This window comes from Anomalospiza imberbis, chromosome 1, assembly GCF_031753505.1.
Source record: "Anomalospiza imberbis isolate Cuckoo-Finch-1a 21T00152 chromosome 1, ASM3175350v1, whole genome shotgun sequence".
Taxonomy (NCBI): domain Eukaryota; kingdom Metazoa; phylum Chordata; class Aves; order Passeriformes; family Viduidae; genus Anomalospiza; species Anomalospiza imberbis.
In genome coordinates this window covers 127923470-127936320 of record NC_089681.1, presented here as the reverse complement: position 1 = coordinate 127936320, position 12851 = coordinate 127923470, and the positions used below count along the sequence as shown (strand labels likewise).

The 12851-nt window shown below is 40.2% G+C and overlaps 1 protein-coding gene and 1 non-coding gene across 3 annotated transcripts in view; one reads left to right on the top strand and one right to left on the bottom strand.

The window, feature by feature from the left end:
* Window positions 1–930: 930 nt before the first annotated feature.
* TRNAN-GUU (transfer RNA asparagine (anticodon GUU)) lies at window positions 931–1004 on the bottom strand. Its single transcript has one exon. It is a non-coding gene; the product is annotated as a tRNA-Asn (tRNA).
* A 5203-nt stretch (window positions 1005–6207) lies between these two features.
* Window positions 6208–12851, top strand: part of CASD1 (CAS1 domain containing 1) — a 28633-nt gene continuing 21989 nt past the window's right edge. The window contains exons 1-3 of one of the 2 annotated variants that reach the window (XM_068210833.1): window positions 6208–6653; window positions 11789–11885; window positions 12562–12682. In XM_068210833.1, coding sequence (XP_068066934.1) covers window positions 6521–6653; window positions 11789–11885; window positions 12562–12682 — 351 coding nt within the window. In that variant the 5' untranslated portion in view covers window positions 6208–6520. Of the gene's footprint in view, window positions 6654–7353; window positions 7459–11788; window positions 11886–12561; window positions 12683–12851 lie in introns of those variants that run through there. The other variant, XM_068210834.1, reaches the window with a different exon arrangement.

Genomic DNA, 12851 nt, shown 5'->3' with positions numbered 1-12851 from the left:
ACTACACAAGATTGCTCAAGGCCTTAATCCAACTTGGCTTTGAACATGGCCAGAGTTGGGATACCCACAATCTTCTTAAGCAACGTGTTCCAGTGTCTAACTACACTCACAGTAAAAAAGTTCTTCCTAATATCTAACCTAAATTCTCTCTCTTTCAATTTATTTTACTCATTACTCCTTGTCCTATCACTATAGCTCCTGAAAAAGAGTCCACAAGAAAGCTGCTGAAGGATAATGGGCTCCAGTGGTTTACTGCATATGGATTTGTTCTGGTTTTGGGCTTTAGAGAAAGCCATACACTGTTAGTTAAACCTTTCAGTTCCAGAATTTTTAAAGCACAAGGAAAAAGAACACATCAAAGAATTAGATCTACCTGCCAGTCATCTACGCAATTATTAAAGTGTTCTACGCACAGGAGATTTAAAGCTAGGGGCAAAAAACAATAGCTCTCCAGTAGATTCCAACTCACCAGTTACACAAAATTGCTGGAAATGGCATAACTATTCAGTTCCCTGTTAATTCCTAAATGACAAATCTTTGTTCAGCCTGAGGTGCACAGTAGCCCATATTGATATTTTGTATATATGTGTTTACATGTCAACATCATAAAATAACACAGATCCTTTAGAGCTCACAAGCAACACAAGAGAGCACCATACAGACAAACAAATAAGACAGAATAGGGAACGTTGCAATATCCGCCTAAAATTAAACTATTTCTATGCAATTTCATTTTTAAATAATGATGCATGGAAATATTTTAGTCTGTGAATCCATTACTTCATACTTCAGCAAATTAGGGTTTCAGTGAACTTGAGGCTAAACAGAGAATTCCAAATTTCTAAAATTTCATTGAATGGCTAGGTTTGGAAGAGACCTTAAGATTATCTGGTTCCAATCCCCTGCCATGGCAGAGGAAATGGAAAAACACGTCCCTGGGTGGGCTTGAACCACCAACCTTTCAGTTAACAGCCGAACGCGCTTACCGATTGCGCCACAGAGACTCCCTTGGCACTGGAATCTTCATAAGGAAAAATAATTTCTCTACCCAAAATAAATTTTTGTTCCTAAAAACATTGATTTCAAGTAGCAGAGATTTAGTGCAGAGATGCTAAAAGAGAACATGGTCATCACATGGCATCGGTATTGCTGGCAGTCAGAAGGAAAGGCTTATAAAGCTGCACAAACACAGCAAATCTTGCACTGTGGCTGTGTAGGCTTCCAAAGGCTGTCCTGTAAATATAAAGAATTCTGAATTTTAAGAAGGCACAACTGGGAGCACAAGGGAGAACCAGAAAAAGGAACAACATGAAAAGAGAATAACTCAATTTGAAAAGGAACTAATAGTGACTGCCATTTTTCCTCAACCAGGAGTCAAGAAAAGAGAGGGGGAAATAGAAAAAACTTACACTTGCATATCAAAAAACTCATCAAAATCAAAATCTTAACCCATTACTTTGATGGATACAAAGCTTTGAGGATAAAAATGCAAGCAGCTGAAAAAAATATCATTTGTATTAGTGAGCTGAGCTGGGTCCCAGCTCCTTTCTCAGGACTGTGTAGCTTCACAGCAATTACATACCCCATGATGCAGAAAGGTGTGGCCCCTTGACTGTCCTTAATTAAAGGGGACAGATGACTTAAATATTTGCTATCTGCCCATTTTCCTTTCCTGTCTTCATCTGATCCATCTTTATTTCAGACCACAGAAGCCTGAAATGAAAATATTATTAAGCCACAAGTTATAGAACAGCAGATGTATTTATCTCTTAGTGATAAAGCTAAATATGGCCTTTGTACATGTGATTTCATAATTACTTCTCTTAATATCAGTCTGATTTTAGTACAGACTATTGAGAAACCGTTTCTATAACTGTTACAAAATTAGAAATCTGTAAAAGCAGTAATTGCTGATAGAATTTCCAGGATCTTACAGGTTTGAGGGCTGTTTCAGCAAAACAAAAATATTTGTTTCAGCATTTGGCTACAAATTCAGTACTCAGGCTACACTGCTTGATTGAACAAGTCCACTAAGAAAAAGACTTCTTACACTTTGTACTCCATTTAATGCAATCAAATATTTGCAATAGGTGGCTACCATGCATACATATGCCACATAGAAACTTGATTCTTAGGGAAAAACTGATTATCATTATGAGGCTGAGAACCCAGCAATTAAAATGTCTGATGCCTAAGATGCCATCATTTGGCAGGTACCCAAAAGCTGCCAGGCAAAAGCTGTATAACTGAAAGTACTACACCACCCAGGAATCCATTGGAAATGTAGCTTTATTTCTGGAATTACAATTTGACCAGAGCAATCTAGCAATGCTGCACCATTGAAATTAAGAAATTATATGGTTTGGGATATGGCAGACCCTACTAATTAATTAGTCAACACTTAACCTGTAAGTTAATGTAAGGAATATTCTACTTATTATATAACAAACAGTATGTTCCTTATGAACATATGATCATTTCCCCTATGAAACTTCAAGATTAGAGGTAAGTGATAATATTTTTTTCTAGCTCTGGTGCTTATATTCCTTGCTATATATACTTGTGAAAAATTAATTACACTCTTATAAACATACACAAACTCAAAGGAGAAAATATCACATGAGAATACCCTACTATTCCTCTGAGAATATTTAAATGTCAGCTCTCTGTTACATCTGACTTTATACTACAGTAGCCAATTCATCTTCTTACATGCTCCCAGTCCTTGTGATTACATTGTGCCTTTGCCTGAGAACAGTAGCTCCAACTTGAGAAGCTACACATGGTTGTAATACTGAAAACAGGAAAAAAAGGACATCTCCTGTGAACTCAGTTTATCAGCAAACTCATACGTGCATGCCAGGTTTGACCCGTGGCACAAAGTTCTCCTTCCATTTATGCTGAGCCTGCCAAGCAAAGTCGGGAAGCATTGAAAGAAGAATTACCTCATCTAAATTACACCTGTGTAAATGACATCTGTCCAATTTAAATTTATTTTCTAAATTGAACAGAAAGTCAACATTCTTCATGGTTAGTCATTCACCTTATTCCAACTTACAAGTAAATTACCACCTTATGTGCCCTCTCAGTTCTGCAGAGGGAGGGTGATTAGTTTAAAATAGATTGGTTCTCTATGAGTGAGTGGAATTAGGTGGGATGAACCCCTTAATTCCTGACTGTTATTAGATTGATTCATAGAGGAAATAGAGCAGCCAAAAACAACAGTAATGACAGCATCAGTCTTTAGTGACCATATAAAACACCACAGCCTCTTATGAAAATAATTAATCCAGTTAACCCAAGGCTACCCCTGTAGAAAATAGGTATTTAAAATTCTTCCAGAGGCATTTTACTTTTAATATTCATACACATTTTCCCATGTGCACAGCAGTGTCATATCTCCTCTGCCTCTCAAAGGAAATACTTTTCTCTTCTCTGGGTCTTCTCTCTGTGGCTGCTCTAAGTGTTCCCATCCCACTGATGGACCTTGATGCTTCCAGCAGAGCAAGCATAAAGCCAACAGGAAACTGTAGCAGTTGCGAACCAAAGCTGAGGTTTGACTGATCAGAAGGGCTAGCAGCCTTCTGGTTTACTTTCAGCACACTAAGTTGATCAGCACACAGAAAACAAAGAAGGTACACGATTTACAAAGCTGCTTCTAGCTAATAATAGTTCATGTCTGGAGTTGGTTTTATAGGGTACTTTGCGATCCCTAATTAGCCTTTTCTATAAAGCATTTTATATATAGTGGTTTTGGTGTGAACTACTTAGGTATATGTCATGATGCCGAATTCAATTACCTTGTGAAAAACAAGGAGGAACCTGTTAGAAGTGAGACCACATGGCAAACCACTTCCTAACTCACAGCACTTCAGCCAAAAACTTCTGACTGAATGAAGGGGATCTCAATTTTCAAACTCCTAAGAAATGTCTCCAAAGAAGCACGGAAGCAAAAGCAGATATCTTGCTAAAACCCACATAAATATTTAATATACACAGGGGGATTATCTTAATTAAGAAACTCAACCTGCAACAGTACCAGCATGTATTTGTACAGTCCTAAAATAACACAGTTGAAATCCACACATGGAGTTTTCAGTTTTAGTAATTCAGGAATTACTAAAGATCAGTGTTAGGTCTTCATGGCAAGTGAGGAATGCCCAGGGACTTCCAGCAGCAGGCAGCAGATCTGAAAGAGCCCTCCAAAGGCTGCAGGACAGAATTGCTATTTCAAAGGGTTGTAATTTTCTGATATATATAAACAGAAGTATGGTTGTTTTGACAGAATTTTAGTTCCTGCAGCTCTTTTAGAGAAAGAAGATGATTTAGTTGAAGATCCCAGAAATTCTCCTGAGAGACAACCTTGTTGTGGAAACTTGAATTAATTTTTTGATTTTGAGAATAAAATAATATATCTAATTTCCCTGCTTAAGCATTATAGCCACCCTAACTGAGAAGTTGAGTCAACACCCCAGGAGCTCTGGCAGAACCCCATGCTTTCTGCATCTACACTGCTTATAGTAACAGCAGTAATTTGAATAAGTTTTGAGGAGCTGCACTCATGGTCATAAATGGACCCCGCAGACTTGCCACATAGCCCTCAAACTTGACATATTTACATTGCAGAATGAGACAGGCTAAAGTAAATATGTTTTGGCTGGATGAAAAGTCTCACTTGTTCATGAACAAATGTTATATAAATAGATGAAGAAGAGTATCTGTGGTCCTCAATGACTACAGGAAAGGTGTATTTCATAAGACTGTAAAGAATCATTAATGAGCAACAATGCAAAAAGCTACAAAATATTCTAACTAGAGAATATGTTTAAAAGTGTTTAAGTTGCATTTCGCACTTTAGAAACTAACAGGAATAAGCACTGTTAACAGGAATAAGCACGAATATTTCAACAATTTAAACAAACTTTAACAATTAAGTTTGTTCACAGTAAGAATGCTGTGAAAATTCCTGGGTTTTGAATGAGGCATGAGAAAAAAATAATACATCAATGAGAATTTTTCATTTATGGAGTAAAAGAATCCCTACTACAACCAGAACTGGGGAGTTGGTATGTCAGGATTTTTGTTGTTGTCATTGTTTTAGTTTGGTTTTGTTGGAGTATTTCTGGAAAAACATAACCAGGTAACTACCCATCTGTATACATGGCACCATTTTTCTCTCTCATTCCCTGAGAGAATAAACCTGAGCACTTTAAAATAGTCAAGTGTTTTTATTATGTAAAAAGAATACTGAAAAAGTGAATGAATCAACAGACAGACTTGAATAGAAGTATAGACTATATGTTGGCATTGGTTGGATATAAATGGGATATACATTGAATATAGAGTAACGGCATACATCAAAATAATGCTTAGAACTCAAATTTTGTACATACGTTACATTATACGACTACATACTGCGCACATTTCCTAAGTTTTATATTTGTTTATACGGTTTATATATGGTTACTTTATTTTGTGGAAATATCTTTCCTGTGACAGCCTGTCCTGCTCCGGGCCTGCAAAGTTTGGTGGCAGCTTCCCAGCCCCACCACTGATGAGGGACTCGATTCGGAGCCCAGATTTCCTGCCCAACTCGGGTAGCTGCTTGTGGAGAAGCAGAATTTCCCTTTGTAAATCTTAGCAAGGTTTGATTTCAGCAATCATTGCATGCATCCCCCAAACCCAGGTAAATCTATGGGAGTCGGCCTCTTCTCCCAGGCAAATAGCCATAGGATGAGAGGGCAGAGTCTTAAGATGTACCACGGTTGATTTAGGTTGAACAGTGGGAAGAATATCTTCAGAGAAAAGGGGGTTATGGGCTGCCCGGGAGGTGGTGGAGTCACCATCCCTGGAGGTGTTTAGGAAAGACTGCATGTCTTTCCTTAAACTCAGTGCCATGGTCCAGTTGGCATGGTGGTGTTCGGTCACAGGTTGGACTCGATGATCCCAGAGGTCTTTTCCAACCTAACTGATTCTGTGATTCTGTGTGTCAGCTTGCTTGTTCTGTTACCCGCGTTCAGAGGGAGAAAGCGTCTCCCAGCCTGCAATGACCTTGTCAACAGAAGAGTGACAAGTGTTTAAAAATCGCTTTATTTGGAACGAAGCCCTCACTGTCCAGTGCCCGATATGGACCGTGTGCGGCACAGGCCCTCGCCCAGCTCCCCATTCACGGAGCACAGTCGCCAGGGGGTCTCCGCCTCGCCGGCGCCCCCTCAGCTGCGGGGCTCGGGCCGAGCGCTGTGGGATCCCGTTGAATCCACCGGGAGCCACCGCATCCCCACGGCGCCGCGGGGCGGGGAGGCGAACGCTGGGGCCGCCCGCTGGCGGCCGAGGGGAAGCGGCTGCACCTCGGGAGGGGCGCCGGCTCCGCCCCGTGGGCCGGGGGGCGTGGGGCTGCTGTCGGCCGCGGCGGCGAGGACGGCAGCAGCGGCGGGGTCCGCGTTGGCCGGCGGCGGGGACCCAGTGCTGCCCCGCCGCGCCCGCCCGCCCCATCGCACGCTGTTGTCATGGAGGAGCCAAGATGGCGGCGCTGGCCTACACCGGGGGCAAGCGGGAGATCAACTACTACTTCAGCGTGAGGAGCGCCAAGGCGCTGGCGCTGGGCGCCGTCCTGCTCCTCACCGCCTGCCACGCCGCCTCCCGCCGCTACCGAGGTGAGGGGGCGGCCGCGGGCGCTCCGCGGGGGACCGCTGCTGCCGGGCAGGGGAGGCGGAGCCCCGGCGGAGCTCGGGAACCGCGGCCGTGTAGGGAGGGCTGAGGGTCCCTCCGCCCGGGGCAGCCGCGGCGGTCTGGGCAGCGTGACGCGGCGGGTCGCTGACTGCCGAGGGACGCGACCCTGGGAGACAGTGGGGACGCGGCCCGCGGGGCCCCGCGGGCCCGGCCTGGGGGTCGCCGCAGGCCCCGCCGGTCGGGCGAGGCCCCGCGGAGTGAGGGGGGCGAGCGAGGCTGGCGGGGCTGTGGCTATGCGGTGTTTGCACTGAGAGCTCGCCGCAGCTCCTGGGGCCCGGCCTGCGGCAGGTGAAGCTGCAGGGGTAGAGGGTGACTTCTTCCCTGTCACTTGTTTCCGTACGGCGTGATTAATGGCTCATTACCTGGCAATTAGTGGTTAAAGACTTAATTGGTACGAGACCTGGTATATATTGTTTCACTCGTTGAAGCATCGCCTCAAACATAACGAAACCGGCCGCTTTGGTGGATGAAGCGCAGTAAAGAGCTTTTGGCTTGACGTGTTGTCGGTGGCCGTGGACAAGCTCCGGGCACCGAGCGGGCTTGTGTCGCTGTGGCCGTGCCCGGCTGCGCACGGGCGCACCTCGGTTACGGGGCGCTGGGAGCTCTGCTCGTTCCTCCTCGCTAGGGTTGTTTTGGCCCTGAAGCAGAGAAACTTGGCATGATCCCTAAATGCAAATGCAGTCGCTGAAGGATATATTTACTTGTTTCTGTGTCACGCTGAAAAATGTGGTATGTTTTTGTGGGTAAAGGGAAAAGTTGATCTGTAGGGAGATGACCGCGGCTCTGTTGTAGCACAACTGGTGTCGTGTTCTACCACTTGGCTGCCAGCATTAAGCACTCAAGGCTGATCGAGGTAGTTCATTGTGGAAATGGAAAAAGGGGTAGGGATCTTTATGTTTAAATTCCCTCTACGGTAAGTCAGATAAACTGACTAGTATTAAATTGGAAGACTTGGAAGCATTTACTGAATTCTAGAGTAGATCAAGCATGAGGTAATTGAACTTGCCTGTTGTGTGGTGTTCCTTAAGGCACAAAAGAGTCACAAAACTAGACGGAAGGAGGGTGGCAGATTTTTAAAGAGGGATTGCAAGACTAAGCAAATGGGGACTGACATATCAAGCAGGTTACAAGGAGAATAAAATATGCATAATTTCAGTATATTCTGTGAGAGTTAGTGAGGGGGATGAGTCTCAGATTGCAAAATGGTGATAATCTGCTGGCCTTTATGTAACTTTATATTAGTCAGTATGAATTGATAGAAACCTTTCAAGTTTTTTCACCTAAGGCTTTTAGTTTCTTGAAGCAATTAAAGGGTAAGAGAAAGGTTTCCCCATAAGTGTTTTAAAGGTAGGAGGACATGGAGTCATAGTGAAAACAGACTTACCAGTTTGGGCTTCTGTGAACATAAAATGTTCAAAAGAGAAGTTTAGAAAAGGAAGGTGGAAAAATTACAGCAGATTAATATTTAGGATAGATAAAAGCAGAGGTGCTTTAATTGAAGAGATAATTTTGCAAACCTGTATTGATATCAAACAGTTGAAATTCAGCAAATGCCACAATAGTTCTGACAAGTAATGAGAAAACCAGAGGTTTTCACTGACAGTGCACAGCTAAAGCACACTGGCACCTCACTTTTCTCAGTGGTGTTGGTCACCCACTCTTAGTAGTGGTATAATAGAACTTGGAAAGTGTGTACAAAAGAGCAACATAAATGGCAAAAGAATAAAACAGATTCTCTATGAGAAATAATGTACTAAAATTCTGTAGCCTGGACAGAAACCTAGTAACTTCTTAATGTTCTCAAATGTTAGGAATTATTGAGGGAAAGTAAATTGATTTTTACTGTGCCATAACACAAAAAGTATCAACTGACAAATGAAATGAGGTAATACATTTTTAAATGATCACAAGAAAGCACTTTCTTTTACACATAAGACATTTTACACCAAGATTTTTATATCAAAATATCCCAAAAAGGGCTCTCTTGATTTCCAGAGGGTGTATGAGGTAGGGCTGTGAATGGGTTCAAAGTTGCCAGGCTGTGAAAGCCAGGCTGTGTCACGTAAGTGAGTGCTGTGTTTGTTGTGGTTTTATACTTCCCCTTTTATACTTTCCTGTCTGATTGTCATTACATGTAAAGGTTTTAGCTAATTTTGGCCACAGCCATGCAGGTACGTATTATAGATAGGAGCAGCCCAGTGTACTTCCAGTCAAACTTGCCTGCATAAAATTTACTTGTTTGAAAAAATGTTGAACTGAGGTTGTGGAAGGTCAGATTTATGTTCAGGAAGACTGTTTTATTTAGGGGTCACCTACATTTTTTACAAAAGAACGTGAATAAAGAGAATGTACTGTCTGTCTTTAATTTGGGAAGAGTTAAGTGGGTTGAATGTTTACATACTATCCAGTGAAGTTAATGCTTTGTATTTTTCAGTTGTTATATTTCAAAGGTACAGTCCTAATCCTTTTTGGAAATAAGAATTTATTTAAAATTTTGCATTCCTAAAATCAACAATATTACACTCTGTTTAAAACTACATTTTTTACTTTGAATAATAGAGAACAATTGAATTTCCAGCTCTTTGAGAGTATGTATTTTAGAGAAAGCTTTGTGAAATGTAGTCTGCTCTGGTGCTCAATGGAGACTTTGAGATTTCACCATTTCAATTGAATAACCATGATTTTGAGGAGTGATAAATTAGAATAATGAACATTAAAAAATTCAGAAAAATTATACACTTTGTATAACTATAATGTATATCTAAGTAAGCATAAAAATGTGTTGGGAGGATAATTTACACAAAGAAAGAGTTTAAAAAGAATGGTCTGGTTTGTGTATACAGTGGTACTTGGAATTCTTTTTCTTGGGTTTTGGGTTGGCTTTTTTGGTTGGGTTTTTTGTTTTTTTTCTTTTTTTATTATTATTTTAAGATCTCATTGATGGTTAAGAAGAAGTTGTGGTGTATTAAAATGAGCATAGTTCTTTGGCTGCTATTTCACCTGCTAAATCCAGATTTGAGCTTTTCTGGAGGCACTGTCTGGTTTGTAACCTCCTCTTTACTTTCTTGGCTGTTGTTTCAGTTTTGTTTTATTCCCCTGCTTCATCTTCTCCCCTTATTTTCTACAACTATGTTTAAAGGAAGATACCAAACTTCAGTAATAGACTGAATGAGTTTCAGGAGCTTTCTAATATTGCTCAGGGCAGTAGTAAGATAATCAGTACCTGGAGCTGGGAAAGAAGGCATAACGTCTTGACATGCAATGTTGTCTCTGTGTTTGAAATGTATACAGTGTGTGATGTTGGGAATGTTACTTCAGTGAAGGTACTGTAGGATGAAGGGTTGATCTATTTATGGGCAGTTATTGTGGAGGGAGTGCCATGGAGTACAGAGGTACTGAGCTTGGGTCATTACCTCTATGTAAGGACATCCTCCAGTCTTGAAAACTTGATTAAGAAAGAAGTGATAGTGGTCTACAAATCATGACAGACATAAGTCCAAACTGCCTTGTCCCATTGAAGAACCAGGGAGTGCCCCAAGTAAATCTAGTAGAAACCATATTTCACATAAAGGCAGATGATTCTTCAAGCATCAGCTCTGGATATAGAAAACTAGAGGGATTCTGTGGGTGCGAAGAACTTGAAGACTGCATGTCCATTTCAGTAAATCCTTGGAATGAACATAGTTGGGAGAATGTTAGGCAAGAATATAATGTTTATTTGCCCTCTGCTTATTTATCTCTGAGCATCTGCTTTTTGCCCCTGTTGGAGACGGAATACTAGGCTAGACTGACCATTGGTCTGACCATGAATAACTGTCCTGATTTTCTTACACATCTTGCTCAGCAAGTTAATGGATGTCAGAGCGAGTCTGATTAGTGGTGGATATTCTTTTACGAAGTTCACTCTTACATCATTTTCATACATTTCCTAGTTGTTATCATCTGCAAAGTGGAAGACTTAATATCAGTAATAACTCTAAACCACCTCATTATCAAATTCATGTTGCTTTTGATTAGGTAGGTTTTTTATTATTCCTGACCGTTTCATTTTTTATGCAACTTACTTGAAACTATAGTTTGCATGAGTTTGCAAGTTTAAGAATCAGAGAAATTGTGTTGCTTGTAAACCAAGGTATGAATTGAATTTAATAAAGTGAAGGTTTCACAGAAAGTATTAGGTAGGGGCAGTGGTACATTGTTTCTGCACAAGCTAGAAAAAGTCCCTACCATTTCATTCACAACCATTTCCCTGTTTGTCAGTGCTCAGAAATGCCAAGTATGACAAAAATGTTGGAGAGCAACTTCTCTTGCAGTGAATGGGTTCAGTTGTGTTCAGTTATAAAGCAGCAGAATATGACATGGAGTTGGGAAGATAACAGACACTGATTTCATAACTGAGATATTTGAAATTTAACATGACCTGGAACATTAGCACCTGTAAAGTGATTAATCTTAATTAGCATAAAGCTTATTGACTGGATTGACTGAAGAGATAAGTGTAATTCAGAATGATCAGCAAATTGATATATCAATGTTTGGCATTCTTTTTTTTGTGTATTAACCCATATCATCTATTCTAAGGTGACCACATGACTGTATGTCTTAAACAGGGAGATGTAACAGACTGTCTTGCAAACCTTGTGATGAGTTTTGTGTTCTATACAAGATGTTGTGCATGGTGATTCTGTGTAGATTACTTAATTCAACAGTTGTATTCTTTAATTTCATATTAGTGTATTCGGGTTAGTAGATGGCAGAGTGGATTGGTGTCTCTTAAAGGAAATGCCATTCTAAGTCACAACATCTTTCTGACAGCAGAAGTGGGATCACTTACATTTTGTGGATGGGGTGGGATTTACTCAACAGTATTGTGTAATGAATGAGAAGGCAACTTGCAGAAACTTGTACAAGATGTATTTACAATCAGTTAAATTTGTTTGGTGCTATTGATTATTTCAATTTCTGTTTTTCAGATATCAAATTATTTTTTATAATAGCAACAGGGCTATGTTTTACATTTCATGTGTCTGAATTCTAATCTTAATATAACATTTCAAAGGTGGTGATACATGTGAGTATCTTCTGTCCAGTGGGAGATTTCTTGGAGAAAAAGTATGGCAACCTCACAGTTGTATGATGCATAAGTATAAAAATAGGTAAGGAAACTCATGTCTTCTGTTCATCTGGAAAGGAGTCATTGTTGTTTGACTGCAGCTGTAGTAGTTGCTGTAATTGTAGTAATAGTGTCATCTATTGTTCACTTTATGTCTGATTCTCTAGGCTTTCAAAATATACAACATCTAGGAGAAAGAAGTCTTTTCCAAGTACTTTATCTGTGTGTCTGCAGTGTTTACCATAGTTGTATTTCTGTATAAAAATACAAATAAGTGCTGGTGATGGAGGTACTGGCACAAGTTATGGAGAACCACATGAGGCTGCAATGTGTCACTCTCAGATTGCTGACCTTACATGTCAAATTGCAAGTAGAAATTTCCCAAATAAAATTGCCTATCATTTTTTTCACTTCCTAGTAAGAGAACTTTTTTTTTTTAGAGTTATGCTGTATATTACCATTTTGAAACAACTGTATTTGTAGCACACATAATAGGAAAATCTGCTTAGTTATTTCCCTAATCACATTAGTAGGAGAGTTCATTTTCAATTCTATGTAAATTGCAATAAACTGTTTATTAATTTGGCATGTTTAAAAAAAATTAATCATGCCTTAGAGCTAGATACAATGTTTAGAATTATCTATATAGCTCTGTAGATTTTGACAATACTTATTTCTAAGGTCCATATTTTCTGTAATGTTGCTGTTTTGTTTTACAGTGAAGCAAAAAATTGCCTCATAGACAAACATGTTGTGTTTATAGGAGATTCTAGAATTCGACAGCTGTTCTATTCTTTCATAAAACTGATAAATCCTCAAGTCAAAGAAGAGGGAATTAAGGTGAGATAGCTTGTTTTGGTGATTGATTTTTTTTTTTGTTTCTTTCTTCCCAATTTACTTCATAAATCTTGTCTGACCTTCAAAAAAGCAAATTATATATTGCTGGCCTAGCCATATGAAAGGAAAAGCACAGAAAGGTCTTTAGAAGAAGAACAAGATTAGACCAAAA